General features: G+C 40.7%; 1 protein-coding gene across 1 annotated transcript in view; it reads right to left on the bottom strand.

The window, feature by feature from the left end:
* LOC122543311 (sonic hedgehog protein A-like) overlaps positions 1-27,009 on the bottom strand; it is a 106,167-nt gene that overhangs the window by 9,632 nt on the left and 69,526 nt on the right. Inside the window, exon 2 of the mRNA XM_043681825.1 lies at positions 17,658-17,919. Within this exon, the coding sequence (XP_043537760.1) occupies positions 17,658-17,919 (262 nt within the window). The remainder of the gene's footprint in view (positions 1-17,657; positions 17,920-27,009) is intronic.

Genomic DNA, 27,009 nt, shown 5'->3' with positions numbered 1-27,009 from the left:
AAACTGTCAACTTTAGTTGTACCTGCTTGCTGGTGCAGTACTGGTACCCACATTTTGTGGCTTTTAAGCGTGTTAAATGGAAAATAACAATAACCAGCAATTGTATCACCTCAATGATTAAATATAAGTATAGTAATCTATTAAAAACACTGGAAACATTTGTATTCAATAATTGGACTTAGCCTTCACTGAATTTATTGCCCATCTCTAATTGCCACGGAGAAGATTATAATGAGAAGGTTATTTTGAATGAGTGCATTCTATGTTGCTGGGTATAGATGGCAGACAGTCTTTGGGAAGTCAGAAAGAGAGGTACTCACTCAGAATTCCCAGTCTCTGACCTGCTGTTGTCACCATAATATTTACAGTGCTGGACCAGTTGAGTTTCTTGTCAGTGGTAACTCCAGAACTTTGAAAGTGGGACATACAGCAGTGGTGATGCCACTGAATGTCAAAGGGAGACGGTTCAATTCTCTCCTTGGAAATGGTCATTGCCTGACACTTGCAGCACATCAGCCCAGGCCTGAATATTGTCCAAGTCTTGCTGCATTTGAACATGGGCTGCTTCAGTATCTGACGAGTTGTGACTGGTGCTGAACATTGTGCAGTAAACATCCCCACTTCTGACCCAAGATGGAAAGAAGGCCATTGATGAAGCAGCTGAAGATGGTTGAGTCTAGGACACCACCTTACGGACCTTTAGAAGAGATGTTCTGTGGCTAAAATTATTGACCTTCAACAACCATGACCATCTTCCTATTTGCTAGGTATGACTTCCACCAGCAGAGAACCCTAACTAAGCATCAGTGAGCACGCTAAACTTTTGTAAATACTGCTTGAAAGCACTGTTAACGTCAACTTCCATCACTTTGTTGATGCTTGAGAGTAGACTAATGGGTTGTTAATTGACTAGGTTGGATTTGTCCTGCTTTGTGCATGTAGGACTTAAATGGGCATCAAGTGCTGACATGTGCTGTAGATGTATTGAAACAGCTTGGCGAGGGGTGTGGTTAATTCTGCAACACAAATCTTTAATACTGTTGTCAGGGTCCATTGTTTTGCAATGCCCAGTGTCTACAGCTATTTCTTGCTATTACATAGAGTGAATCAACTTGGCTGAAGGCTGGCATCTGTGATGCTGGGGCACTCAAGAGGAGGCCAAGATAGATCATACATTTGGCTCTTCTGGCTGAAGATTGCTGTGAATGCTTCAGCCACACCTTTTGCACTGGGCTCCCCCTAATTGAGGATGGGAATATTTGTCTCCTCCTGTTAAGTTGTTCAATCATTTCCCATAATTCAAAATAGTACAGTACTAAGCCAGTTTATATCAACACTGAACTTTGGAAAACTACCTCCGGAATGTTAAGCAATTCAGTATCATTCAACCTCGTGGCGATTGTGGAATTTTTATACTTTGATTTTTATGTTTCTATTAGGCGTTCAAAGATACAATTCTAGATTTTGCTATTCCAAACATGAGATTTGTGGAGAGCCATGTTGCATAATGTAGCATTAGGTACTGGTGTGAACAAGGTGACATTAGTAACATGACTAACTTGAGGTGGAAAGTTCAGCAAGTGGATTGAATTGTGACTTTTCGGAGACTGCATCAATCGCAGTAGACTAACAGACCTAGTGGCCAGTTTTTTTTAAAAAAAAAGCACCAGCACAAGATCTGCAACACAACGACTGAGGATTTAATCAGTAGCATCTTTAAGTAATGTTTATGAACTGCTTGTGGCTAACAATGGCACCATTTCTGGCAGCTCCTGTGCAAGAGAGGTTAAAGCCCATGTTCATAGAACCATTATGGTGCAGAAGGAAGCCATCTGCACTGGCTGACTGCGTGAGTATTATGACTTTCCGCCATTCTTCTGCATTTTTGCCTCAAACCTGCATATTATTTTTATTTAATTAATCATCTAATATCCTCTTGAATGCTGCAATCGAATCTGCTTCCACCACACTTCTGGACAGTGCAGTCCAAACCCTCACCACCAGATGGAAGAAAAAGTTTTATTTTCTTTCACAATGCATTTGCTTCCTTTCAAAATTACTTTAAATCTGTGCTGTCTCATTCTTGATCCTTGTACCAGCGGGGACAGTTTCTTCCTTTCCTTTCTGTCCAGATCCCTCATGATTTTCAAAACTTCTATCAAGTCTCCTTTTAGCCTTCTGCTCTCCAAAGACAATAATCCTAGTTTCTCCAATCCATCTTTAGAACTGAAGTGTCACATCCCTGGAACTGTTTGTATGAATCTGCTTTGCACTCTCTAACGCATTCACATCCTTCCTGAAGTGTGGCACCCAGAACTTTACACAGTAATCCAGCTGAAGTCTATTCAATGTCCTAAACAAGTTCAGCACAATCTATTTAGCTGTTGTATGCTATGCCCCTAATAATAAAACCGGAATACTGTGAGTTTTCTTAACTGCTCTCTCTACCTATCCTGCCACCTTTAATGACACCATGTTTGACTACCCTTGCCTTGTAAATAACTAAATAACTTAAAAAACTAGGGGTTCAGCAGCTTACACTAATCACTTCCCCAAACATAAATCAGCTGGGTCGGGGGGGTCACATGGAAATGACAAGTTATTGTAAACTGTTTACAGAGAAATATCCTCTCAACTGGGGCATAGTTATTGGCAGAGAGTCAGGAGTGGTTAAACATAAAAGAGTGGGCACAGCAGAAAATACAATTTAAAAATTTACTGAATAAATAATACAAACCGCTCAAGATTCACTTTCATGGTCATAATGTTGTTTAAGCTGTCCAATTAGATTACAACCTTGTAATCACTCCCTGTAGACCGTTATTATATTACAGCACATGTCTGAAAGGAAGATTAGACTTCAGACAAAATAGAACTGGAACATCTGGCAAAGACTGAATATTAAACACTTCTGCTTTTTACAGAGGAACAGTGTGGGCAAAACATTGGTGTCAAGCAGGAGTTTAAAGAAAGGAGTTACAGTCGTCAACTAAGGATGTGGTCAAACAAGCAGGTTTTTGAAGGTACCTCAGCAAGATGTAAAAGCTTATGAAAAGAATGCCACACTCTTCTCACTGATGTCAGTAAACTGAGCACAAATCATGATCAAGCCTATAACCTCTCTAGTTTGTACTAACATTTACTGTACCACCAGCAGATTCATCAACAAAGGTTGGGAGAACCCAAGGACGTGAAAATTGAAATATGGGATGAGACATCAGTTGGAAGACAACAAGGGCCCTTCAGTTTAATCTGATATTAATCAACTATCATTTTTGTTATAATCTCCCTTGCTAGCCTACATTTGGTTGCTTGACGATGGTCCTTTCATTATGTCACTTTTGGTTATTTCATTTTTAAAAATTTCATCCAGTTTTGGCAAGAGAACAAGCAGATATACACCAAAGAGTGATGGCAGGTTACTACACAGGGTCCTCAAATGCCTCATTCTTTTTTGTAGTGACTGGATATGCAAAGTTCTGATCTCTAGTCTGGACTAGTCTCTATTTAGTTTTGAGGGTGGAGGAGGAGAACCACCGATGTTTCTACTTTCAGGTGCTAGAGGCGAGATGAAGGAGGGTTTCGACTGTGATTCTCAAATAGCCTGCCAACATCTACACATGAATAATGACTACTTGGGTCAGGTAGTGGTGGGTTTAATGTAAACATTTTTAGGAGAGAAGAAAATTGGCAGAGGAAATGAAAAAGCTGTATTGCACATTTGCAATCCTGAAGCTGAGAGAGGTGTAAAATCAGTCAGCACTGCACAGGGCTTGTGCAATTTAGCATGTCTAAGTGAACCAGTCATGTCTCTACAATCTGAACCATTTAATAACCCCAGTGGGCTCCAGCAGGAGACTAATTAAACATTGACAGTATTTATCTGCTGACTGCTGGCCAAAGCCTCAGGAAGGTAATAATATTCAAAGGACTAAAACCTTCAGCAACCTTTGCAATGAATCCTATTTTATTCCCATAGGATCTTGCACCTGTCCTAACAACCAACCTGCTCAACATTAAAACATTCTCTGGGATACAGGGATAAATAAAATATGTTCAAAGCAAATAGAGCACGGATGACAGAAATATTTGTTAAGAACAGTGAAGAAACTTTCAGTCTTTGTGGAGCAACAGTATTATAGATCTTAAAATGTAAAATCATTTTTCTTCAGAATTCATTAACACACCAACAAAATCAGTACTGCAGCAGGGATCCCGCTGGGACTAACAGAAGGAACTGGTTGATATCCATTTTATATAGATAGGTGCACATATTAAAATGAATCACCAAATGGCCTAGTGAACTAGGCTGGCATGCCTGAGCTCTCAATGTGATCTCTGCACCCTAACAAGCTCTTGGATTTGGGTTTCCTCCAGGTGCTCAGGTATCCTCCCACAGTCCAAAGATGTGCAGGTCAGGTGGATTAGCCATGCTAAATTGTCCATAGTGTTAGGTGCATTAGTCAGAGGGAGATGGGTCTGGGTGGATTGCTCTTCGGAGGGCCGGTATGGACTTGTTGGGCCAAAGGGCCTGTTTCCACACTGTAGGGAATCTAATCTAATCTAATTGCAGTTCAATACCAGCCCTCCCATCAACACTATTAATGTAAAGTCAGAGGTTTGTATACCCTCTTACACGTTCTCATAATGTCTTAAAGTGCTTCACGACTAAGGAACTATTTTTGAGCCCACAGCATTCCAATTCAGAGGGATGAGTGCTTCCACCTTGTTGAGCTGACTCTTAGTACGGGACAAGAAAATCATGTTATTCCTGAGGCTAAACTAGAAAATCTCACACTTGTGTGTAAGCTTGCTATTTAGGCTTATGCAGACTTTTTGACAATGGTGAACACCACAATCAAGCAGGATGCTTTACTCAACCAATTTTCAGACTTCATCTATCCAGTGCCTCTTGTTGGAAAGTAAATCAATTGTAGAAATGCTGGCTATGCCAATCTCTAACTTGCCAAGGGACACATGGCAGTTGAAACACCCTGCCACTATTCCACTGGTGATAAGGGGCTGGACTTCCTCACCAGTGATAGGAAACAGGGGTCAGAACTCTGCTGGGTAGAATACCTGCCCAATTGGAAATCACTATTTGGGATTTTCAAGAAGAAATGCCCCTTTAATTGGCACGGGCAATGTCTTTTTAAGGGCAGCCAGCAGGCTTTTGAAACTAAAGGGTCTATCAATGTTTTCCAGCTTGGGAGGAGCAGCTGACTACAATAGGTAGTTACTAACAGAGAGTGCTTTAACATGGAGGCATCCTCTCGCCAACATTTTTTTAGAAGTTTAAATAACAGAAACAGAAGCCAGGGCACCAGTGTGGGAATGGGTGGAGAAGTAGAGAGTACTTTTAGACCTGCCTAGTGCGCTAGCCCAAGGCAAATAAAATAATTTTTTCACCCTCTCCACTGTCAGTTCAGGAACCTGGAAGCCAACAGGATACCCCAGTCAACCTCCCTTAAGCGTACTTAATAAGGCTCTTTAATGAACTGAATTTGCTACCCACTATTGTGCGAATAGGTAACCCTAATAGCTCAGAACCGCCTTTGCCAAATTATCTGCAACCAAGAAATTAGCGTACCACCTTATAATGGTAATTTTGGCTCTATCCACCTCTATTCTCCCTGTCCCCCTCTACAGGGCCTGAAAATTCAGAGGAGGAATCAAAATGAGAACGTTTCAAAATACATTGCACAATACCACAGCGGTACAGCTGTTTTAACCTTCCACAAGTGCAAAAAGAACAAATTGAAGATACACACAAAACCAAAAATGGCTATTTAAAGTCTTAACATCTCTCTGTCTCAAGAGAAAAATAATCATGAAAGTTCCCTTTCCAGGTGAAAAGGATTGTGGTTTTCTATTGAGTTTAGAGGTAACATAAAATTAGATTAAGTGAGGCTCCAGGGGTAGAAATTCCTCTGCTTTGATTAATAATGGTTAAAAGTCGCATAGAAATTCAAATGAACACAGGAACCAGTTCGTTAAAGTTGGAACATGGGATTTCTACCTACGAACTTCCACAAATATACTGTGAAACCTTTGAAGGAAGACAGAAACTTTAGGTTGAGCAAATGCAAACCTTCAGCAACTGCAAATGCGTGGTTGGGGAAATTTGACAATGAGGCTGCTTCTAAAAAGTGTGGCAATGTAGGATTATTAGCATCAGTGTCTGTTTTAGGTTACACTATTATGAAAGCAAAATACCGTGCATGCTGAAAATTTGAAATAAAAACAGCAAGGCTGTAAATTATCAAGTTCTGACAGTACCTGTGGAGAGAGAGGCAGAGTTCATTGTGGATTTGAATTTTCCAATTAGGATGTGGGTTCCCACCCAAGGCTGGAATATGGCCAAGAGATATGGAAGCAGCTTCCTGGAAATCTAGTGTTCCATCCAGCTGTGAAATCTGCCTGCCCACCTCCCAGTATAGCCATTGGGCTATCCAGTAGAGGGTTCTGCTCCTCCATAATATGGCCTGGTGGCTATGGCCTTTGATTTTAAAAAAATGTAAAAGTTTTTCAGAGCTTCCATCTTAAGGTGCTGTTTGTATCTCCTATATGTTGGGAGACTGCCAAATACATCAAGATTGCCTTTCAGTTACTTCTGGGATAGGGTTGAAAAGAGGGGAAACCTTTCTTTTTGGATGCTCCATGGCCATTGGAGACTGTGCCTGCAGATCCCACACCACTGCTGTAGAGTTTTTCACCGTTCCCGACAATCTCCAAGATCTGCCTGCCTCTCTGTCCCTGCAGACAATGTAGAGATCGCATCAGTGACACTGCAGAACTCCAGTTGAGCCAGCAGCTTGGAGAGACAGGCCACCATCTTTAATTTGGATGGCAGTCCCAGCATTAGCTTCTTGTTTGGCAGTCACCAGAAAAATCCACTTTGCTGTCCCACCACTGACCCACGTGAATGAGCTTGGGATGCATATTTGATCCTAGCAGTGAAACCGATGATGTGCTGATAAAATTCTTGTTGTCATTCTGTTTTTCTCTCCACAGATACTGCCAGACCAATTTCAGTATTTCCAGCATTCTCTATACTTATTTTAGGCTATGCTATGTTGACATCACACATTTTCCAACAAATACTCTGACCCAAAAATAACCTGCTTCAAAGAGAGACAGTGATGACACCTAGGCCTGTTCTATGCCAACAGAAGCCGGAAAAACAAATGACAATCTTTCAGTTTTAATTTTGATGTGTTATTGTGTTATTGTACTATTTTGGTTGTAATCAGCGAGGATGCTACTGCTTCTAAAATTAGAAATGGGAGGAGGAGGAGGATGGAATTAGCAATTTACACCTTCCTTGCTTGGAAGGTTAATGAATGAAATGTCAACTTTCCCCTCAAGAAGGACACTTAACTAAAATATCCTCTTGGAGACAGGATGTAGTCATGAGAGGAGGCTCACTGAATGACCAAGTTATGGATGGACAGTCATCACACAAAGACAAACAGATTGGTTATTTGCCAGAGTCAGAGTTTGAACAAACGTAACAAGGGATGTCAAGTAAGCTTTTATTAGTTATAACAGTACTGCTGAGTTGCACATTCTAGGATCTATTATCAGCATTTCTCCCTTACTCTGTAACACCAATTAATGAATAGGACAATACACTAATTCTAAAATAAAGCAAAGAACTGCGGATGCTGGAGACCTGAAACAAAAACAGAAACTGTTGGAGAAACTCAGCAGGTCTGGCAGAATTTTTGGGAAGAAAGAGTTTTGAGTCCAGTGATTCTTCCTCAGATGGTGTGCTGACCTGCTGAGTTTCTCCAACAATTTCTGTTTTTGTTGCTAATTGTAAAGTCAGGACTTATTTCCTGCGAGGAATGAAACACTACCATGTTTGTGCCCAACTGGTCATGTTAACAATTCATTGATACATTTATTTGCAATTTAGAATATGCAATTTTGATCTTACTAAAATGACTCAGTGCAGCAAGATGAAATAAATGAAAATATATAGATTTAATTTTCTTATTTGAACTCAGACCACGCAACCTCCATTCTTTAATTAATTTTCAACGCCTTGGGATAGATTTTTAACTTGCCTTCTGTACATAGAACTGACATTGTGGATCAGCTAGTAATTATGAAAAATGTCAAACTGATTTCAATGGAAATGATAAAAAGACAATTTCTATGATGGGTGGCAGAATGTCAACTAGACACTTGGGTGGCAAGTTGAAAATCCACTCCTTTATAAATTCCAAATTCCATTCCCCATTATACTTTCGTAAAGAAACAAGTGCTGTATTCAGACATAGAGGAGAGGATGATCTTTTGTGATTTTATTAACTACTACTGTGCTTAAAAATGAATAAAGAACTGAAGGGTATCGATTGCGGCTCCCAAACCACTGTCAATCTACCACCTGCCAAGAGTTATTATAGAGTAGCTAAGGTGAATTTGCATCGGATTTCCCCTCCCCTGCAGTGAGACCCACAACCTCCAATTGTTAATTCAACATGTGAGAAATTACATGCTTGAACAATACATGCTACTTCATCAGATTGTACACCTGTGTCCTTTCTAAACGAGACCAAACATGGAGAATTATGATAAACTTCACTAACATTTGCATTTTCTTTGATTTTCTTTTAAACATACAGCTAATGCTAATAGTATTAGAGAATGCTGATAGTATTAATGCTGATAGTATTAGAGAAAATTAGCTGAACTGAATCTAGTAGCACAGTGGAGATGAATGAGCAGACATTACTGAATCTCCGAGTTAAGGATTTTTTGTGTATTCATGCTAATTCCAAACCATAACAATGGTTTGCTCAGAACTGGCTTGGAGAATTACTAAGAATAGAGTGTTATATAGAAAAAGAACATATTCCAAACAGAATTTTCTGTAAAATATTTCAGTTTTAAAATGATTTTGTGGATGGCAGGACTTTTATTTTGCAGTGTTGTGAAGCATTCATTGCCATAACCTAGTTAGCAGCTTCAGTTCACTAGAACTGATATGTTTTACAGCCAGAAAGAAGACAGACTGACTAATGTTTGAATCTAGTCAATGTTGACAAGAGACCCAGGGGCCAAATTCAGAGAAGTAGGGAAAGGCACATCAGTCAGGGATTTAAAATGTGAACACCTTCATCCAGAAGGCAATATGGAATGTATATCAATTATGCAAATATTTGAAAATTATATTAATTAGGTCAATTTGAGAGGAGACACTGTCCAGGTAAAAAGATTAACTTTATCAAACTTGGAGGCTAATGGGAATAATTTAATAGTGAATGTTACTTAAATTTTGCAGAAAGATTGAATTGATTCAAAGTATAAATGCCCATTGTAAAGGTGCACTGTATAAAACTGTTCAGTGCAGACATTTCATTCATGATATAGGGAAGAACTACCTCATGGCTATGTGAATAACTGCACCATGGAACTAAGATTTTCTCATGTGCACTTCCCCATAACTATGTTTAACCAACCAAAGCCTCATTGACAGAGATGCCATCCAATAAAAGGCCGCATGGCCAAGGTACCAGAGGACTACTAACACCTGTGGCTTTCTTCCACAAGATGATTTATCTTCTTTGGAATAGAAAAATAAGCAAAGGAGGGAGAAAATTCAATGTATTTTACAATTGGAAAACATGCTGGGTGATTTAGGGTAAATTACTTGTGCCTCTGTTGGAATCCAGTGCCGTTGTTGGTTTATTTCTTGTACCAGTCTACATGCATCTTCTTTTGTATGTAGGTTTGCTCGCTGTACTGAAAGGTTCATTTCCAGACGTTTCGTTACCTTACTAGGTAACATCGTCAGTGGGCCTCACGCGAAGCAAGGCTGAAAATTCATGCTTTCTATTTATGTGTTTGGGTTTCTTTGGGTTGGTAATGTCATTTCTGGTGGTGAAGTCACTTCCTGTTCCTTTTCTCAGGGGGTGGTAGATGGGGTCCACTTCACATGAGGTCCACTGAAGATGTTACCTAGTAAGGTAACAAAATGTCTGGAAATGAACCTTTCAGCTCAGTGAGCAAACCTACATCCAAAACCTCAACCTACATCCAAAACCTCAACCACAAATCTTCTCAAAACTCACTAAGATCCTCTTTTGTGATTTTCATAAAGTAAAATTTCTCATTCCATTTATTATTAAGTATGGCAGTTGGCAGGCAATGAGAATGGACTGCCCACTTCAATGTATTTAGTCTCATGATAGTTCAGGGGGTTTAAACAACCAAGGCCAGTGTTTATTATTAGATTCCAGCAAAGGATTGTTTTTTTTCTCAGCAAGGGATTGTTGGGTAACAAGTGTGTGCAGATATTAGGCGAAGAAAGAACTGACTTTGTGATTGCATCATTAATTGGATAGTCTACCCATTTAGATGCACTTATACTGCTGTACCTGGCACAGAATATTCTCAGTTGATGAAGAATAAGCTTGTGGTGTCACACCAGAACATCAAGCTAACTGGTGTAAAACAATCTGTCCGAGTAGTCCTTCCAAAATATTGTAATCTTGAAAAGGCAGCTACTCGACGGTGCTACCTGGGAGGTCAGGTAGGAAACCACATTTTCATACATCCAGTGCTTGGTGCTAACCGTAATTTAATTCTAGACTGTCTGTGCTGGTAGGGGCAGGTAGACTGTGTTGATGTCTAGGTCAGGAGAGGATGATGATAATGTACTCCCACAGTTTATGATTAACTGTGTTGTTCACTAGCTAAATTTGGGGTATTTCTGGTATCTGCTGTCCACACTACTCAGCTGTGTAACAAGTAACTACTGACCATCCTCCTTTGTGAGGCAAGGGGTCGTGAGTAGAGTCTCAAGAGGTTTGAGGGGTGTGTGGGGAGTGGGATGTTATTTGGCTTCAAAATGATGATTCTGAATGTCTAGTAACAGATGTAACATTGACCCTCTGTGACAGACCTGGTCAGCTGAAAACTGAACCAGGCAAATCTAGGGTGCTGTTGATAATGGGCATGCTAATCAAGCTCACTGACGGAATCTGGAGAGCTCAAGACCTGAGAATAAAGTCTGAGTATCTTTAGAGTCGAAAAGTGTGGCACTGGAAAAGCACAGCAAGACAGGCAGCATCCAAAGAACAGGAGAAAGGGGGCTGAGAGATAAATGAGGAGGGGGGAGGAATGTTCTGTGGGTGAGGTACCCGGGAAGGCGATAGGTAGATGCAGGTGGGGAGTGATGGTGATAGGTTGGAGCAGAGGGTGGATCGGATAAGTGGAAAGGAGGATGGACACCTTTCACTCTGACCTATCACCATCACCTCCCACCTGCATCCACATATTGCCTTCCAAGCTACCTTCCCCCCCCCAGCCCCACCCACCCTCCTATTTATCTCTCAGCCACCCCCTACATTCCTGATGAAGGGCTTATACCAGAACCGTCAATTCTGCTCCTTGGATGCTGCCTGACCTGCTGTGCTTCTCCAACACCACACTTTTCGACTCCAATTTGCAACATCTGCAGTCCTCACTTTCTCCTGAGTATCTTTAGAGTTTACCTTGGAGAATCTGATAAGTGAATGCTCTAGCTGGTAGTGTAGTCCCTCCTGGACAAGCAGGAGGAAGTTATCAGTACTTGGTAATAGAGAACTGCAAACCTTCAGCTATTCAATTCGAGCACTTACTTGGTGTTCGCCCTCCGAAACCTTGGCTTTGTCAGCCAGAATGTAGGCTCTGGTGTTATACAAGTGAACAGCATCTCCATGGAGAGGAGGTGTGCAAACTATGATGAAAACAAGCAGGTGAAAATCTTCTTTTGTTTACTTTGGAAGCTCAAACTTGAAGTCTGGCAGTATGTGCCAGATATGCAATTGATCCAGAAGCAAAACCCAAGTGGTGGTTTCATGGATGAAGTACCACTCATTGGAAAACCAACTCAGACAAACCAGAAGGTCACATGTTGGGCTTGCAATGTGTTAAGTTAGCTGGCATTTATATTTGGGCTACACTCACTGAATAACCTGTGAATACTTACTAATCCTGATCTGCATGAAGAAATGGCCTTTTGGGTTTGATACTAAAGAACTCTGGCTTCACCAATGGAGATGGAGAGAAAAGTCTTTGAAAGCATCTCTTAATGGTAATGTCCCATATCTTATGCTGTGGAATGATAACGTGAAAGCTAATGCCTGCCAGAAAATACTTGCCTTAGCTATACTGTTAGCAGAGACAGAACAACATTCAAGTGGTTCCCAAAAGAGAGAGGGAGGGTCAACAGAATTCTCATGTGCTTCGTTGAGGCCAGGAAGTTAGAGGAGTATTAACATATGGATGGAAAAACGTTGTCCACTCCCCTCTCAGTCACAATATTTCCTATTCTTTATAACGTCATAAGGGACACACAATAGCTCCAACCTTCTCAGTCCTGGGTGGGCCGTATGCAGTCTCCGACATCAGCTGCCTTATCAGCTGGATTCAAACCAACACATTATTTAAATGCTTTTTAAAATTTCTGATCATTTGCAGTTTGTCCAGATGCAGCTGCACTGATTTTGAAACACCTTGTATTTGCCTAAAAAATGTTTTAAATTAGCTGCTTAACTGGGTTGAACCCTAGAATTCTGTGTTTTTAATGCTTGCATATGCTTAATGAAAACAGCAACAGATCTGCCAAAGAAAGCATCCAGGAATTGTCTTGCTATACAGAAGGGAAAGTTACGAATGTTCCTCCTTGTACATTTTCCTGAATTAGTGCGCAAATTCTCTCTTTCTCCCATCAATAAACATCTGAGAGGTTCTTATTTCAATAAGGGAAGCATTAGCTGTGGGAACAAGAGGGCTGTCTTAAACTTCCCACACATTGCACAAACTGCTCATTTAAGAATTTAGACCTTAGAGTACACAGTTCTTGTTGAGGACTTCCATCGTGTTCGATTGACAAAAATACATCTTTTTATATTTAATTTATTTTCCCTCTTTTTTTTAACTGAGGTATTTTCTATTTTTTTTCTCTCTTCCCACTTCCCTCTATGCTAATTCTTTAGCAGAAAGACAATCTGGTCTGATCTCTGTCACCAATGTACACAAGCACAAGTCACACTTAATTTCCACCATTCCTTGTTTCTGCAGGAAGTGTTTCATCCTGTTTCATCCACCCCATAGTCTACCATATCAACTGAATACCTGGAGTAGTGTGAAGAATTGAATCTTTATTCAAATGGAGGTGAGCTAAATGCAGTTGTCTCACTCATTTTAGGATAGAGGCAGGAGGGAAAAAGAAAAAAAATATAAAGAAGACAGAATTCTTACTGGTCTATGCTCTTTCTTCTCTGCATTGTCAATGGTTTGGCAGCAGGCATTCTAATCTGCCACCTCAGCTAAGGACAGGATTCAGCCAGATTGCTGAACAGGAGAAAATAGCTTTGAAAAATGCTGTGACAGCTATGGGCAGAGATTTCCAATAATTATTTTGTTGAAAGTACAGCTGTCTTTGCTGGTATTATTTTCCACTGCTCTTGAGTTTATCTGTGCTGACACTATCTTGGCGAGTGGCTGCTCAAACAGGTGTCAACATAACCACTCTGATGTCTGTTGTGAGATGATGCATTGCACTGGACTGAGGGAAGTGCATAACCTTTGGATCTCCATAGACAAATGAGATCCTGGCTTCTACTCTTCCAGACTGCTGTGCTTTAATGTACTTCACTTTGAAGTTACTAGAAGCAAAGTGAAATATCAGCACAGATCAGGACAGCAGTTTGACTGGGTACCAGTGTTAGAATTAAACATTTGGGTCAGGTTGAGATTAGAAGACTTTCTCAATCCCTACACTTCACACACAACCCCATTCCATTTCTTCAGTGGAAGATTGGCAGAATTTGTGGAAAGTTGTTGAAAATGAAAACAACCATTTAATTTTTCCTGGTTTTAGTGAAGTTAAAGTAGGAGCTTATGAGAATCTCTGAAAATCCTACCCACTTGTTAGTAAAGCCCAACAATGTTCTTAAGTCTTAACCTCGGATATCAGATTGTTTGGTTTCGGCTAATTGTTATCTTGATAATGTAATTCAATGCCAGTGTTGAATTATGGACAGTTATGTGCTTAACCACTGCATAGTCGGAATGTCCAACCCTTTACAGCCAGCACAAAGAGACGACATTCATCTGATTGCGTCTTGTGTTCTGTTGGTTCTCCCATCCTAAGGAATCTGCAGTATCCCCTCTCAATTGCTTTCCACGAGCATGAAGCTCAAAAGTAATGCTGCGCTGACTCCTTTATGAAAGTTTTATAGAGACTCACTATTATGTCTTGATTTTTGGACTCTACACTTCTTTACATAAAACCCAGTATTCTGTTTGCTTTTTTGAATGGCCTTTTCCACTTGGTGCATGTCTTGTCCATTTAATGCCATGTATATCTGAAACTGAACTCCAAAATCCCTCTGCTCTTGACATCAACAACTTTCATTCAGATAGCATCTTGAACTGTAGATGCTCACTCAATAGTGATGTGAAAGTGAGAGATCCCAATATTTGATATAAATGAAATGGAATTCTTTTCTTTAACTACATCCAATTCCCCATCCATATCTCAATAAAAAAAACATTCAAAACTACAAAATTCACTAAGCTGTCTGTATTCATGTCTTTCCTTCATGGGCTCGTTCACAACTTACTATCCTTTGGGAGTAAGTTCTCTGATGACATTCCTTCATATTCTGCTGTTTTCAATACACTGATCTCCAAAAACAGCCAATAATCTTGAACTCAAAGGCCCGATAATGGCTGCCCTCAAGCACCTCATCCATTTGATAATTCTTAATATGAAAATGGAATCTCAAAGCAGAATCCTTTCTGATCTTTCAACATTCAAAGCCACGCATGTTTTTTTCAGCAGAGAGTACAAGACAATGCGTAAGAATAGAAGGGGGAGTGTAGTACTGGAAAAGTACAGCAGGCCAGGCAGCATCCAAGGAGCAGGAGAATTGACATTTCAGGCATAAGCCCCTCATCAGGCCTGATGAAGGGCTTATGCCCGAAATGCCGATTCTCCTGCTCCTCGGATGCTGCCTGACCTGTTGTGTTATGTCAGCAGCACACTCTCAACTCTGATCTCCAGCATCTGCAGTCCTCACTTTCTCCTCCATAAGAATAGAAGCCCCAGTTCCTCTTCTCTTTCCTCCACTCCCCATCCTAATCCTGGGCAGTGGTGAGCATTGCTGCCTTCCAAGCAGTTGACCAGGGTTTGATTCCCAACCATTGCAAATGTGGGTTTTAAATCAGCCATCATAAGTTTCAAACTCAAACTGAATACGATCATTTATGCTAAGATTTTATGGGCTCTTGCAGTGCTATGGTCATGGTTGTACCTTTTATCCAGAAGGCCCACCTGCTCCAGAGGTGTATCATCACGTACCCATATATGTTGATTAGAAATATCCACAGATCAAACCATGATTTTGTAAATGGCACTGCAGTGCAGTAGATACTGTGTTGGACTTGTGGTCAGAGGAGGTTGAAGGGATTTAAAGTCCTACCAGAGTCCAGCTTTATACTGCATTCCTGGGAGTACTGGATTAGTTTTGGAGTTGATTAGCTCAGTTGGTTGGATGGCTGATTTGCGGTGCAGAGTGGGGGCAACTGCGTGGGTTCAGTTGATGTTCTGAAGATCATGAAGGTCCTGCCCTCTCAACCTTGCCTGGGATGTGATGGCCCCCAGTTAAACTCACCACTAGTCATCTGTCTCTAATAAGAGAGCAGTTCTATGGTCCACTAGGACTATGGCAACTTTACATTTAGGGATCTTGTGGTAGTGATCCTACCTCTGAGCCAGGAGGCCCGGGTTTAAGTCCCACCCGCTTTATAGAGTATAATAAGATTGCTGAACAGGTTTATTAGAAAATAGCTAATCCAGGGCTCTGAAACAAATTGTAATGTTCCATCACTACTCCAAATGACCTTTCAAGGAAATTGAACTAGGACGCTTACAGGCTGAATGGCCTGGCTACTAATCAGATAACCTCAGTATCCCAGTGGCTTACGGCTCTGACTACAAAGGTTTTTATTCTGAAGAAATCACCTCCTCAGATGCCAGTCAGCTTAACTGCCAGCACCATATACCATTCACTAATGAGATATCAAGGTTCTCAGAGCAAACATGCCTCATAAAAGTACATTTGTAAGCATGGCAAAGTTAATCTCTGAATATCTGGATATTGTGGTTGTACCCTGCTGCAGCAAGGATAAAATACAAACAAAATATTTTAAGGGAATATGCTTTGATTTATAAAATATACAGAATGCCTGTCAATAAAATACAAAAAGATCGAGGCAACAAAAAAAAAGAAATTAAGAAAAATGATCTCCAAGGAAGCTGATTTTTGGCTTATAAGAGGGAAAAATAAAATTAGGAATTAATTTTTAATTATGTCAGCAACCAGGACACTACGTTACTGGTGTGTCTTGTGAAAATTTTGGGGATGTCAAAAAAGTTATATGAAACTCAGTTACACTACATAGTAGGCATAAGAGCATAAGGTGAACATTTCCCCGGTTATGTGCATTTTTCCCCTTATTCCAGCCATCCTGAACAAAGCTGTCCATCTAAAGAATGAAAAAAAGCATATATTTAATTGGATCTTTCATGTCTTTATAACATTCTAAAGTGCTTCACAGCCAATGTAGTGGTTTGAAAGTGTCATATCTATTGTAATGCAGGAAGTGTAGCAGCCAATTTGCATACAGCAGATCCCACAAACAACAAAATACACAATCAGAAGATTGACTTTACTGATGTTAGTTTCGGGATAAATGTTGACATTGGGAAAGAACTCACCTGCTGTTCTTCCTAACATTGTGAGTGGATCTTTTAGGTCCAATCAATGGCAGATCGCCACTTACTTTAACATCTCATCCAAAAGATGGCACCTCAGACAGTGCAGCTCTCCCTCAGTACTGAGGTCTCAGCTTTGATTATATACTAACATTTCTCAAAGTGGAACTTGAAGCCATAACTACACTTTCCAAAATGAGAGTGTTCACAATTGTGACCATGTCTATCACAAGAGGCTCCACAAGAAAAGGTTGCTGATTGCAGATAACAGAAGCATTTATATATTCTTGATTAATTCAGAACACAACTGAAATTTCATTAACTACAGTTAGATTGCCAAAAGTACAAAAAGAAATTCCTTAATCCACCTTAGTTCATTTCTTTTTATGGTCTTGTATCACATAATTCCCCCACTGGAGTAGGGCAAACTGCTTTTCATAACAGTTCAGGGTGAATCGTTTACCATTCTTGCATCCTTCATAATGGGAGGATACAGCGCTTTGCTCCACCATCTGTTCAGAATGGAAGAACGCCACGTGATGAGTTTTAGGAGCAAATCCATGTTACTTCATTCTAGAGGTTGACACCTTCCATCGCTGATGCAGTAGAAGGCCGATAATGTAGGCTCAAGTTTGCCTATTTTCTTCTCCTGTGATGGGACCAGCAGCTCTGGTACCTTACCCATTCTCCATGTGCGAACAGGACATCTTGTCAAACTATTTGTCCATCTAACCACTAAGCAATGAGCTTAATTGTTCTTCAATAAGATTTTGGCAATTAATGTGGATTTGATTCTGCAAACCTGTATAGAAAAAAACTCTTTGAAGTATTCCACATCTTAATCCTTTTGAAGCCCAGATGAAGCTCTGACTCTTACCTGATTTCACTGAACAATGAATGTGGGCTTTTGACTCATAATAAACCCAGTCAAATCCAGCCTCAACTGCCAAACGGGCCAGCATGCCATACTTGGTGCGATCCCTGTCAGAAGTGGTGATGTCTACTGCTCGGCCCTCATAATGCAAGGATTCCTTTGAATGATGTCCATCTTCATCCCAGCCCTCTGTTACCCGGAGCTTCACACCTGGCCACTGGTTCATCACAGAGATTGCAAGTGAATTCACTTTATCCTTACAGCGCTGAAATTTAATAGAAATAAATACATTTGTTATTATTGGCATGGTATTCCAAAACAAAGTGATAATGTCTGGGGCTAGTCTATCTCAGACAGATGAGTTATTTCTAAACTTGCAGTACCCAAACACAGAAACGCCAACTGGTCTGTAATTGAGATGTTGCTTTGAAACTCATGGTCTGCAACTGTTTTCCTAGTTTAGCAAGCACATATCCACACCATCACTCCACCCCTACCTCAGAAACTTTTACCTGCATTTTTGTTACCCCTGGATGTGACCACCCTAATGCACTCCTGAATAGTTTCTGATTTTCACTCTTGTTGAATTTGAGGCCATTCAAAACTCTCCATTCGGTATCTTAACTCACACCAAGTTCCAGTCATCCATTAATTCCTGCTTGCTGACCGACTGTAGCTCCCAGTTACACAAGCCTTGATTTTAAAATTGAGCCTTTTGTAAAATCATGCCACAGCTTGCCCCCTCCCTATCTTTCATCATTTCCAGCCTCCAATTGGTACCATTATACCTCAGACAAGTAATGGAGAAACATTTTGCCATCAGGTGGACTGGGTTAGCTGCGTGATGATTCTTAGTAAAAGTATTAAGGAATTGTCCCATTCTATTCTTTCTGCAAAATAGACCATTGAAACAATTAACATCGTCACAAACATCACAGTCTGAAAATGAAGAGATGGGGAGGAGAGGGAAACAGGAAGTGCTGAGTTTGAAGTTATAGTTTAGCTGTCAGTCAGAATTTTGATTACAAGATTCAATTTCTGCTATTTTTTGGAATATGTACAGCTATGATCGCAGAATTCCACCTTCCATCACTGATTATCACAGCAGGAAGCCCGTAAATATTGACATGGGCCAACAATCGTTCGAGGTTTTTTTTTTCCCTAATTTAAAACAATACGCAAGTACCTGGTAAAACAGGAATGCATTGGTAATCAAAACACTGTACCATGCTTGCAGTTGATCCCTTGAATTTCTTATCCTCAGTTGGTGTTTATTGTGTGGGGAAGGATGCAAACAGGTATTAGGTGCATATTTACATTAGGTAAATTGGAGAGTGAGTCACATTATTATCATTTCCAACAGACAATGAAGATGACAACTGCTTAAATTTTACTAAAACAGTATTGCTTCCCTCAATGTGGATTAGGTTTATGCCTCTCTCAGTTTTCTCCCCTCAAGATGCCAACTCATATCACTAATGCCTTACTCACAGAGTCAAAAGGATGACTGAATCTGAGAAAACTATCCAACTGAAAACCAGGGAGGGGTTTACCAAATCCAGTTGTGTATCTGTCCAATATTCACTTATTCACCCATGCCTGCAAAAGCCACTGTGCAATGATCAAGAAGAATTTGTTTCTACTGCACTTCTCAACCAGGAGTTAGAGGAAGTTAAGTTTTGTACATTAATTGCTCCCGCAGCAGAGGTTAGCTAACAAAGCATGGACTGGATATTGAAGGTGCATCTTCCCATCCAAAGGGAAATTAAGACATTTTTTTGGTATATATGACTGCAGAAACGCAAGACTGTAGAAACCCAACAAGTTTTCATTCCAATATTACACCACATATAGAATCATACATTTCAGGAATGAACAAAGTTACATCTTCTCTAAAGTGTGATAACAGGCCATTTGGCCAATCAAGTCTGCAACGACCCTCTGAAGAGCATCCCACCCAGACCCAGACCCTACCCTATCCCTCTAACCCCACATTCACCTAAGCTAATCTACTTAGCCTGTACATCCCTAAACACTATGATAAAATTATTATGGCCAATACGCCTAACCTGCCCATCTTTGGTCTGTGGGAGGAAACCTGCATAGACACAGGGAGAATATGCAAACTCTACACAGACAGTCACCCAAAGCTGGAATGAAACTTGGAATCTGGAGCTGTCAGGTAGCAATGCTCACTACTGAGCCACTGTGCCAACCAAAGACATTGAAATTTCTTTCTGCTCATTAATACTTGTCAAGTTCAATTCTGATCTCCCTGCTATAGGAAAGATGTTGTTAAACTTGAAAAGGTTCAGAAAAGATTTACAATGATGTTGTCTGGGTTGGAGGGTTTGAGCTGTAGGGAGAGGCTGAATAAGCTGGAGCTATTTTCCTTGGAGCATCAGACGTTGAGGGGTGACCTTACACAGGTTTATAAAATCACAAGGGGCATGGATAGGGCACATAGACAAGATCTTTTCCCCAGGGTAGAGGAGTCCAGAACTAGAGGGCATAGGTTTAGGGTGAGAGGGGAGAGATATAAAATGAACCTATGGGGCAACTTTTTCACAGAGGGTGGTGCATGTATGGAATGAGCTGCCAGAGGAAGTGGAGGAAGCTGGATGGGAATATGAGTAAGAAGGGTTTCGAGGGATATGGGCCTAATGCTGGCACATGGGACTAGATTAATTTAGAATATCTGGTCAGCATGGATGAGTTGGACCAAAATGTCTGCTTTCATGCTGTACAGCTCCATGGCTCTATAAGTGGAAAAAACCTGATAGAAACTTTAATACATAAGGAAGTGAGGGTTTGCATTTATACAGCACCTTATCACACCTCAAACCACTCACAGCACTTCCAAAATGCCATTGTAATAGCAAATGCAGCAGCCAATTTGCGCATAACAAGATTTCATAACATCAATTAAATAGATAATCAATTAGTCTGCTTTTGACTGAAAAAAAAGTCCTGACCTGGACGCAAGGAAAATTGCTCCTTTTAAAGTATTTGACATTCACATAAACAGGTAGGCAATTTTTAAAAAAAATTTAATCCAAGGAATGGTTCCTCAGACAATCCGGCATCTCCTCATCGCTATCCCAGATTTATGTGAAATACTCAAGTGGTGAACAATCCTCTAATTTAAGGCTGTTGCTGCCAATTAAGCCAAGCTGGAAAAAGGCAACTACCCAAGATTGAATCCAGGCCTGAACTAGCAAGTAAAACTTCCACAAGTCCAATGCACACATCAGTCTAGAAATAAAATATTAAAACTCATATTCCTGAAGTATTTTATTTCAAAGCCAAGTTTCATTAACAGTTATCCCTGTCCAAATGAGGATTGTACTCTACTTGATCTCCGTGTCAATTGGATAATACACTGGGTGCATTACTGTTATATTATAATTATAATCCATCATCAGATTTCATACACCAATTGAGTTTCTAGTGAATACTCTTTGTTGAGCTTGTTATATTTTATAACAAGCCCACCCAATGTCACAATTCTTCGGTTGGGAGCACATAAACTAGTCACGATGAAACGGAACTTAATATGGAAACCAGTCACACCCACACCCAGGTGTGCAAGTTTGAAAAGGTACAACCCAGAACTGCAAATTCATGGGGTTAAAATGACAGCACGCCAGCCAAGCCTGACATTGCTAGTTCAAAATAATCTGAATTTTGGAAAACAAATGCTAGGACGAAACTTCAAGGGCCATGCATACTCTGAGTTCCAGAATAAAGAAAATGTATCCTTGCTTGTATCCTGCAAGCATGCAGTACACAGATAAAAGAGATAGAACAGATACGCAGCTTATCTATCATACAAAGATTTTCAATATATAATTAACTATAAATTCACAATTCCATTTAGTCATTCTCCCAAACTGAAGCTTGTGGTATGGGGGCCCAGATCTGAGCAAAGTCTTTATCCATTATTCTAGACAAAGTATCATCAGGTTATTTAACTTGATTTTCTGCCAAATCCAAATCTCTCCTTGCCCAATACTCACTTGGATATATATTCCAGCAGGAACCAGGATTGATTTCTGGCACCATAACCTACTCCCTGGCCCACGGTTGTAGAGATTAATTGTAGTAGCCCTGAAAGCTGTTTGAATGACTCCATACAGTCCAGACATGAGACATGGGACTTTCCTGGTATGCAGATTCAATACCACAATGAGCAGTGGATTTACCAACAGGCAAACGTTTTAAAGTTCATTATCTCCCCATAGTTCCACAGGCACCTCCCAGTTCCTCAGGCTCAGGTGGATGTTGTTCATGTGAGCTTGGACAGGGAGTGTCAACAGGCTTTGACCTTAGGGGGCATTAGAACAGAATCTGACTCACTCAGGGAAAAACATTGCTGTGCTTGCTAATTTTAGCACTAAGTTTTAAATGTTTTTAATCAACCCTGTTCCTCTCTGCTTGAAAAATGGTTTTTAAAAAAATATTGAAAGACAGGGAGGAATAAGGGTCATTTTTGATTAGCAAAGACTATAAAAAGTTATGAATTTGGACATCATTCTACAGCTGCAAGGTGAAATTGAAAAGTGATATTTACATCACGTCAGACATGGTTTCAGAGAACTTAATAAAGAACATCAAATGGAAATATCAACACAGCAGGGGCAGAATTGAGCAGTGCAGTTTCCTGCCTGAGAACGTAAGTGTGTCAGCCAGAACACAATGGAGGAAGAAAGGGTGGGTCAAGAGTGCAGACGAGATGTACAACTCAGCAGTGACTCTTTTTCATCAAGTGGAGCACATAATGGTCATCTACCCAGTCTTGGTCAAGCTCATTGACCAAAGAGGACCATCTAGTCTGTGAAAACATGAAGGAAGAATGCACACCACCACTGGTAATTTCATAAGACACCTACTACATCACAAGCCCTGTCACCTACTTAGGCTCTTCACAGCTTTTGTTTTAGTTTGCGCATAGCAAAATAATGAGTCTGCAACACACTGAAAGTAAAAACATTTTATTCAAGTGGTATAGTACCAATGTATTTGCCACATATGTCACATTCCTTGTGGGTTGTCAGTGTGTCTTATGCCATTCGGAGAATATTATTGGTGAGTGGCTGTGTACCCATCTAGTGAACTGAGAGGGTTCCAGAAAGTTCATGACTTGTAACTGTTACTAACTCTCTGCATCAGTGCCAAGTCACCATAGTCACTATCAGAGGTAGCACCAATGGTTACACAATAGCACACAACTGCCACTGACATGAGCTCCAACCAGTTGTTCTTGTGCTACTCCACAAATATCACTGGTACCGCTTCTCATGATGCCTACTGATCTGAATGAGTATAGCACACTGAGCATCTATGAACTTTGTAGAACCTATGTAGAACAAAGCCTCCGGAGCAAGAATAGGTGTATTCATAATTGGATGTCAACTCTGCAGGCACCACTGCTATTGCCATTAACCATGTCAAATTGCAGTCTATAAATGTGCTCCATGATGTCACTTACATGGGATACACAAGTATTTAGCTGTTCCATACAACCCAAACCACCTTTCACTGGTATGTGTAAGGAGGCAGATTAGTCCACATTGCAGTGTTGTACTGTTTGACATGAGGCCCACACTGGTCTGCATTTCATGCAACCCCATAGGGGCACAAAATATGCTGAAGCTGCACCCTAACAGGTGGCTCCCCATATCCACTCATATCCATATATCCACTCTTCACCAGTGCTTTCTTTCTTGCTGACCAGTAGAATTTGTCTCCCATTGGTAGGTACATTTGTGCTGATATCCAGTTTAACTGGGAGTGATGAAAGTGCTTATGCTTGTAGTGCTCTTCTGGTGCAGTTGATAATCCATACGCTCTGTGGACAGAGCTAATTGCACATTAGGAGTACTTCAGCACACATCCAGTTGTGTCCTATTTTGCCATTGCATGCACTATTATGCGCTTGTGCAGAATTAGTGCTAATGGACATGTTGACGTAACACACCGTGCAATCATAGAATATATGAGTAATATAGTACATACCAGCAGTTCTGCGCTCCCCTCCAATCTCCACTGTCCCAACTCTCCCTCCCGAATAAATCAACCATAGCTTCCTCATATGGAGTGAGTTCCTGAATGTCTGGGAGGGGGTCCATCACTTGTTCCATTTCATGCCCTTCGGGGAAATGCCAGTTTTGCCTTTAAAACAAAAGAGGGGATTGAGTCAGGATACTTTGGCCTGTGGAGGTTCTTCCTGCAATACATTCTCTCCCCTTTCCCCAACATGGCATGTTTAATGCAATTTACATAATACTACAATTTTGGTTCAGAAGCATTATTTGCTGCATCTTGCTAACATTCATCTGAGCCTGTATAGTTTGCTTTTAACTTTAACTACACTCTCCTTCAGTTCCATATATGTTCATATGTTCATTCCATATATCCATATATGCACTGCTTTTACAGTAATATTGAATCCTTACCTTTGTACTTTTCTTTTAAACGGGCATCTTCTTCTAGACCTTCAGCTAGGTCCTCAGTTGTTGAGAGAGCATTCACTTTGGCAGTGATAATATTGCGAACACTTGGCGCCTTCTTTGCATGTTTAGGAGCTGGCCTCTCCCATCAGTACAGAATTGCAACTTTCCATGAATGAGTTTACCAGCACTTGTAGAGACTCGTTGTTAAATTGATTTTGTCCCTGTTGGCGTCAGACATTTAATGAAAAATTGCGCACTGCAAAGCTATGTATTCATTGCTGCTAATGGAACTGCGCTTTCAGAAATTGCATATGAAAACTGCACATTTCCACAATTACTTGAAAGCCAAGTCTAGTTTGTTATAAAAAGAAATATCAAGCACAATATCTGATTAGATTAGACTACTTACAGTGTGGAAACAGGCCCTTCGGCCCAACAAATCCAACACCGACCCTCCGAAGAGCAACCCACCCAGCCCCATTCCCCTATATTTAACCCCTTCACCTAACACTACGGGCAATTTAGCATGGCCAATTCACCTAACCTGCACATTTTTGGAGTGTGGGAGGAAACCGGAGCACCCAGACACAGGAAGAATGTGCAAACTCCACACAGATAGTTGCCTGAGGCAGGGATTGAACCCGGGTCTCTAGCGCTGTGAGGCAGCAGTGCTAACCACTGTGCTACCATGTGTACTTTCCATGAGAATAGAACAAAGAGAAGTTGGAACATCTGATGATGACCACCTTGAGCCAGAGGCATTATAGTAAGTTGAAGATTTCCAAATACTTCAACTAACTCAAGCCAGGAGCTTTCCTATACTTCAGTTGGACACAGGAGAGTGCACTGAACTGGTGTGGTTTTTTTTAGAATTATTCCTCTCCCTCCTTTGTCAGGTATTTCCACACCACATATCAATTTTCCAATCAACAGGACAGACAAAATGCTTTTGTCTTACTCTAGTGCTATTCTCCTGAATGAGTCCTGAATCTTAAACATACAAGTGCTAGGCGACTTCACCCTTTTAAAGACACAATCATCCACCCTTCCAAATTATTTGAGAGCATTTTTACATTGCCTGAGCTCCTCTCCTATTGTTCCTTATCACTGCACACAGGGGACTTAAGGTTAAAACATTACAGACTTAAGCTTTGCGGTTAATTAACCTCAATTATCTGTCCAGTGTGCTCAATTATTCTCAACTAGTTACAAAAGAGTTATTAATTTCTGATAGTTTGAAATAAGTTTTTTTAACCCTTCACTTTCAGCTTTGGAATTGCTTTTCCTTCGTGCAACAGCTACATACATACAGTTTGAATAAAGTGCATCCTTAACTAAGATTAATTAAAATTACAATGAAAAGTTTTAATTTTATTTCTTTTTGATCACAAAGTTAGCTGTGTCTAAAACATTTGTATTAATTTGTTTGTTTCATAAGATTCAATACAAACTTGTTGCTGAGCTGGCAATGCATTTAAAGTCATTATTCAGAGAGTGAGGAATGACAATCGTGGAAAATTATTTTGAGGGTTATTGGAGTATAGACTGGTTGCAGGAGGGACCCCTGTACCATTAAAAAACCATGTTTGAAAAGAGATGATGCAAGGCTGGGGAAAATGGTGGGGCAGTGAAATTAGTTCAATTATTTGAGAAAGGGATGGCACAGGCATGGTGGGTTGAATGGCTTCCTTCTGTGCTGTAAATCTCCATGGTTTGGTATGGTCCAGAAAAGCTTCCAACATTATCTGTTCCCTTTCATGATTTTCTCCCATTCACCTTCGCTTATTAGAGGAATCATCCATGCTGGGGAATGGTTCCATGGTGCCTAGCCACTTTCCAGTACCTTCCCTAAGTGGCCATTTTGTATGTTTAAATTAAACTCTGGTTGAATATTGGTTGAATATGGAACTATGGTTCACATTACAAATTTGTTTAATCCTGTCCTTACAGGTCGGCATTTTTGGAGTATTGGCGATCAGGAGCAGGGACGTTGACTGATTTCCTGCTCCAACCCTTTCAAGTTCAGGAACTGTTCCCCAGAGTTGTTATTTTCTCTGATGTTTTCTTCTCACTTTCTGAAGGCACTGACTCTCATTGGAATACTGTTCTAGGGCCACTGGCCATTCGATCAGAAACAGGAGTCGTTGAGCCTTCCAGGGACAGAGATCCACCAGGCTGACCTTGTTACAATCACTACATCCCTCCCCCTGTAAGACCAGGGATGTAGGCCTGTGTTCTTTGTCTTATATCCTCTCCAGGGGTGTTTTTGTACCAGGTCCAGCTCATCCAATTCAGCCTTGGATATGGGCAGTGTGTACTAGACCATAGTCCACCTCTCGTGCTCAGAGCATCTCGGAAGAAATTCATCCTCTTCTTCAAGTGGTAAAGGTATCGAGGCTGCAACATCTGCCGTATCCATCTCAAACTCCAAGATTTCTTTGATCTAGACAGAGAGGGAGAACTCATGGGTTCTGACAGCCTTTCCGGTTGTTCTGAGGAGCAGGATATGTTTTGCTCCTGCCACGTTTGCGATTTTGAAAGTTTCATGCGGTCCATGTGCTTTTTCTGGATAGCCTCATCTACCCAAACTTTGTGTGTCATGGGACCTGACCTCGCATCGACCACGCCTCTTCTCCATGCAGGGCTATTTCCATGGTCTTGACACCAAACTTTGTTCCCTGAAGTAAACTGTCTCTCTTGCGTAGAGGAGTCTTGTGTCCAGCATTGACGTTCCTGATGCCATTTCACCCTCCCCCCAATTTTGTTCGGGACAATCACTCTTGCTCCTCAATAAAATGTAATCCTCAAGGGTGATCTAGTCTCACCGGGTCCAGAAAGGTTCCAATTCTGGATGTGATGGCCCTTTGGTTTCCTCCATTACCACCAGCTGTTTTAGTTTT

The sequence above is a fragment of the Chiloscyllium plagiosum genome, chromosome 43, assembly GCF_004010195.1.
Source record: "Chiloscyllium plagiosum isolate BGI_BamShark_2017 chromosome 43, ASM401019v2, whole genome shotgun sequence".
Classification (NCBI taxonomy): domain Eukaryota; kingdom Metazoa; phylum Chordata; class Chondrichthyes; order Orectolobiformes; family Hemiscylliidae; genus Chiloscyllium; species Chiloscyllium plagiosum.
The sequence above is the reverse complement of the archived record's forward strand: the minus strand, read 5'-3'. Positions and strand labels throughout refer to the sequence as shown.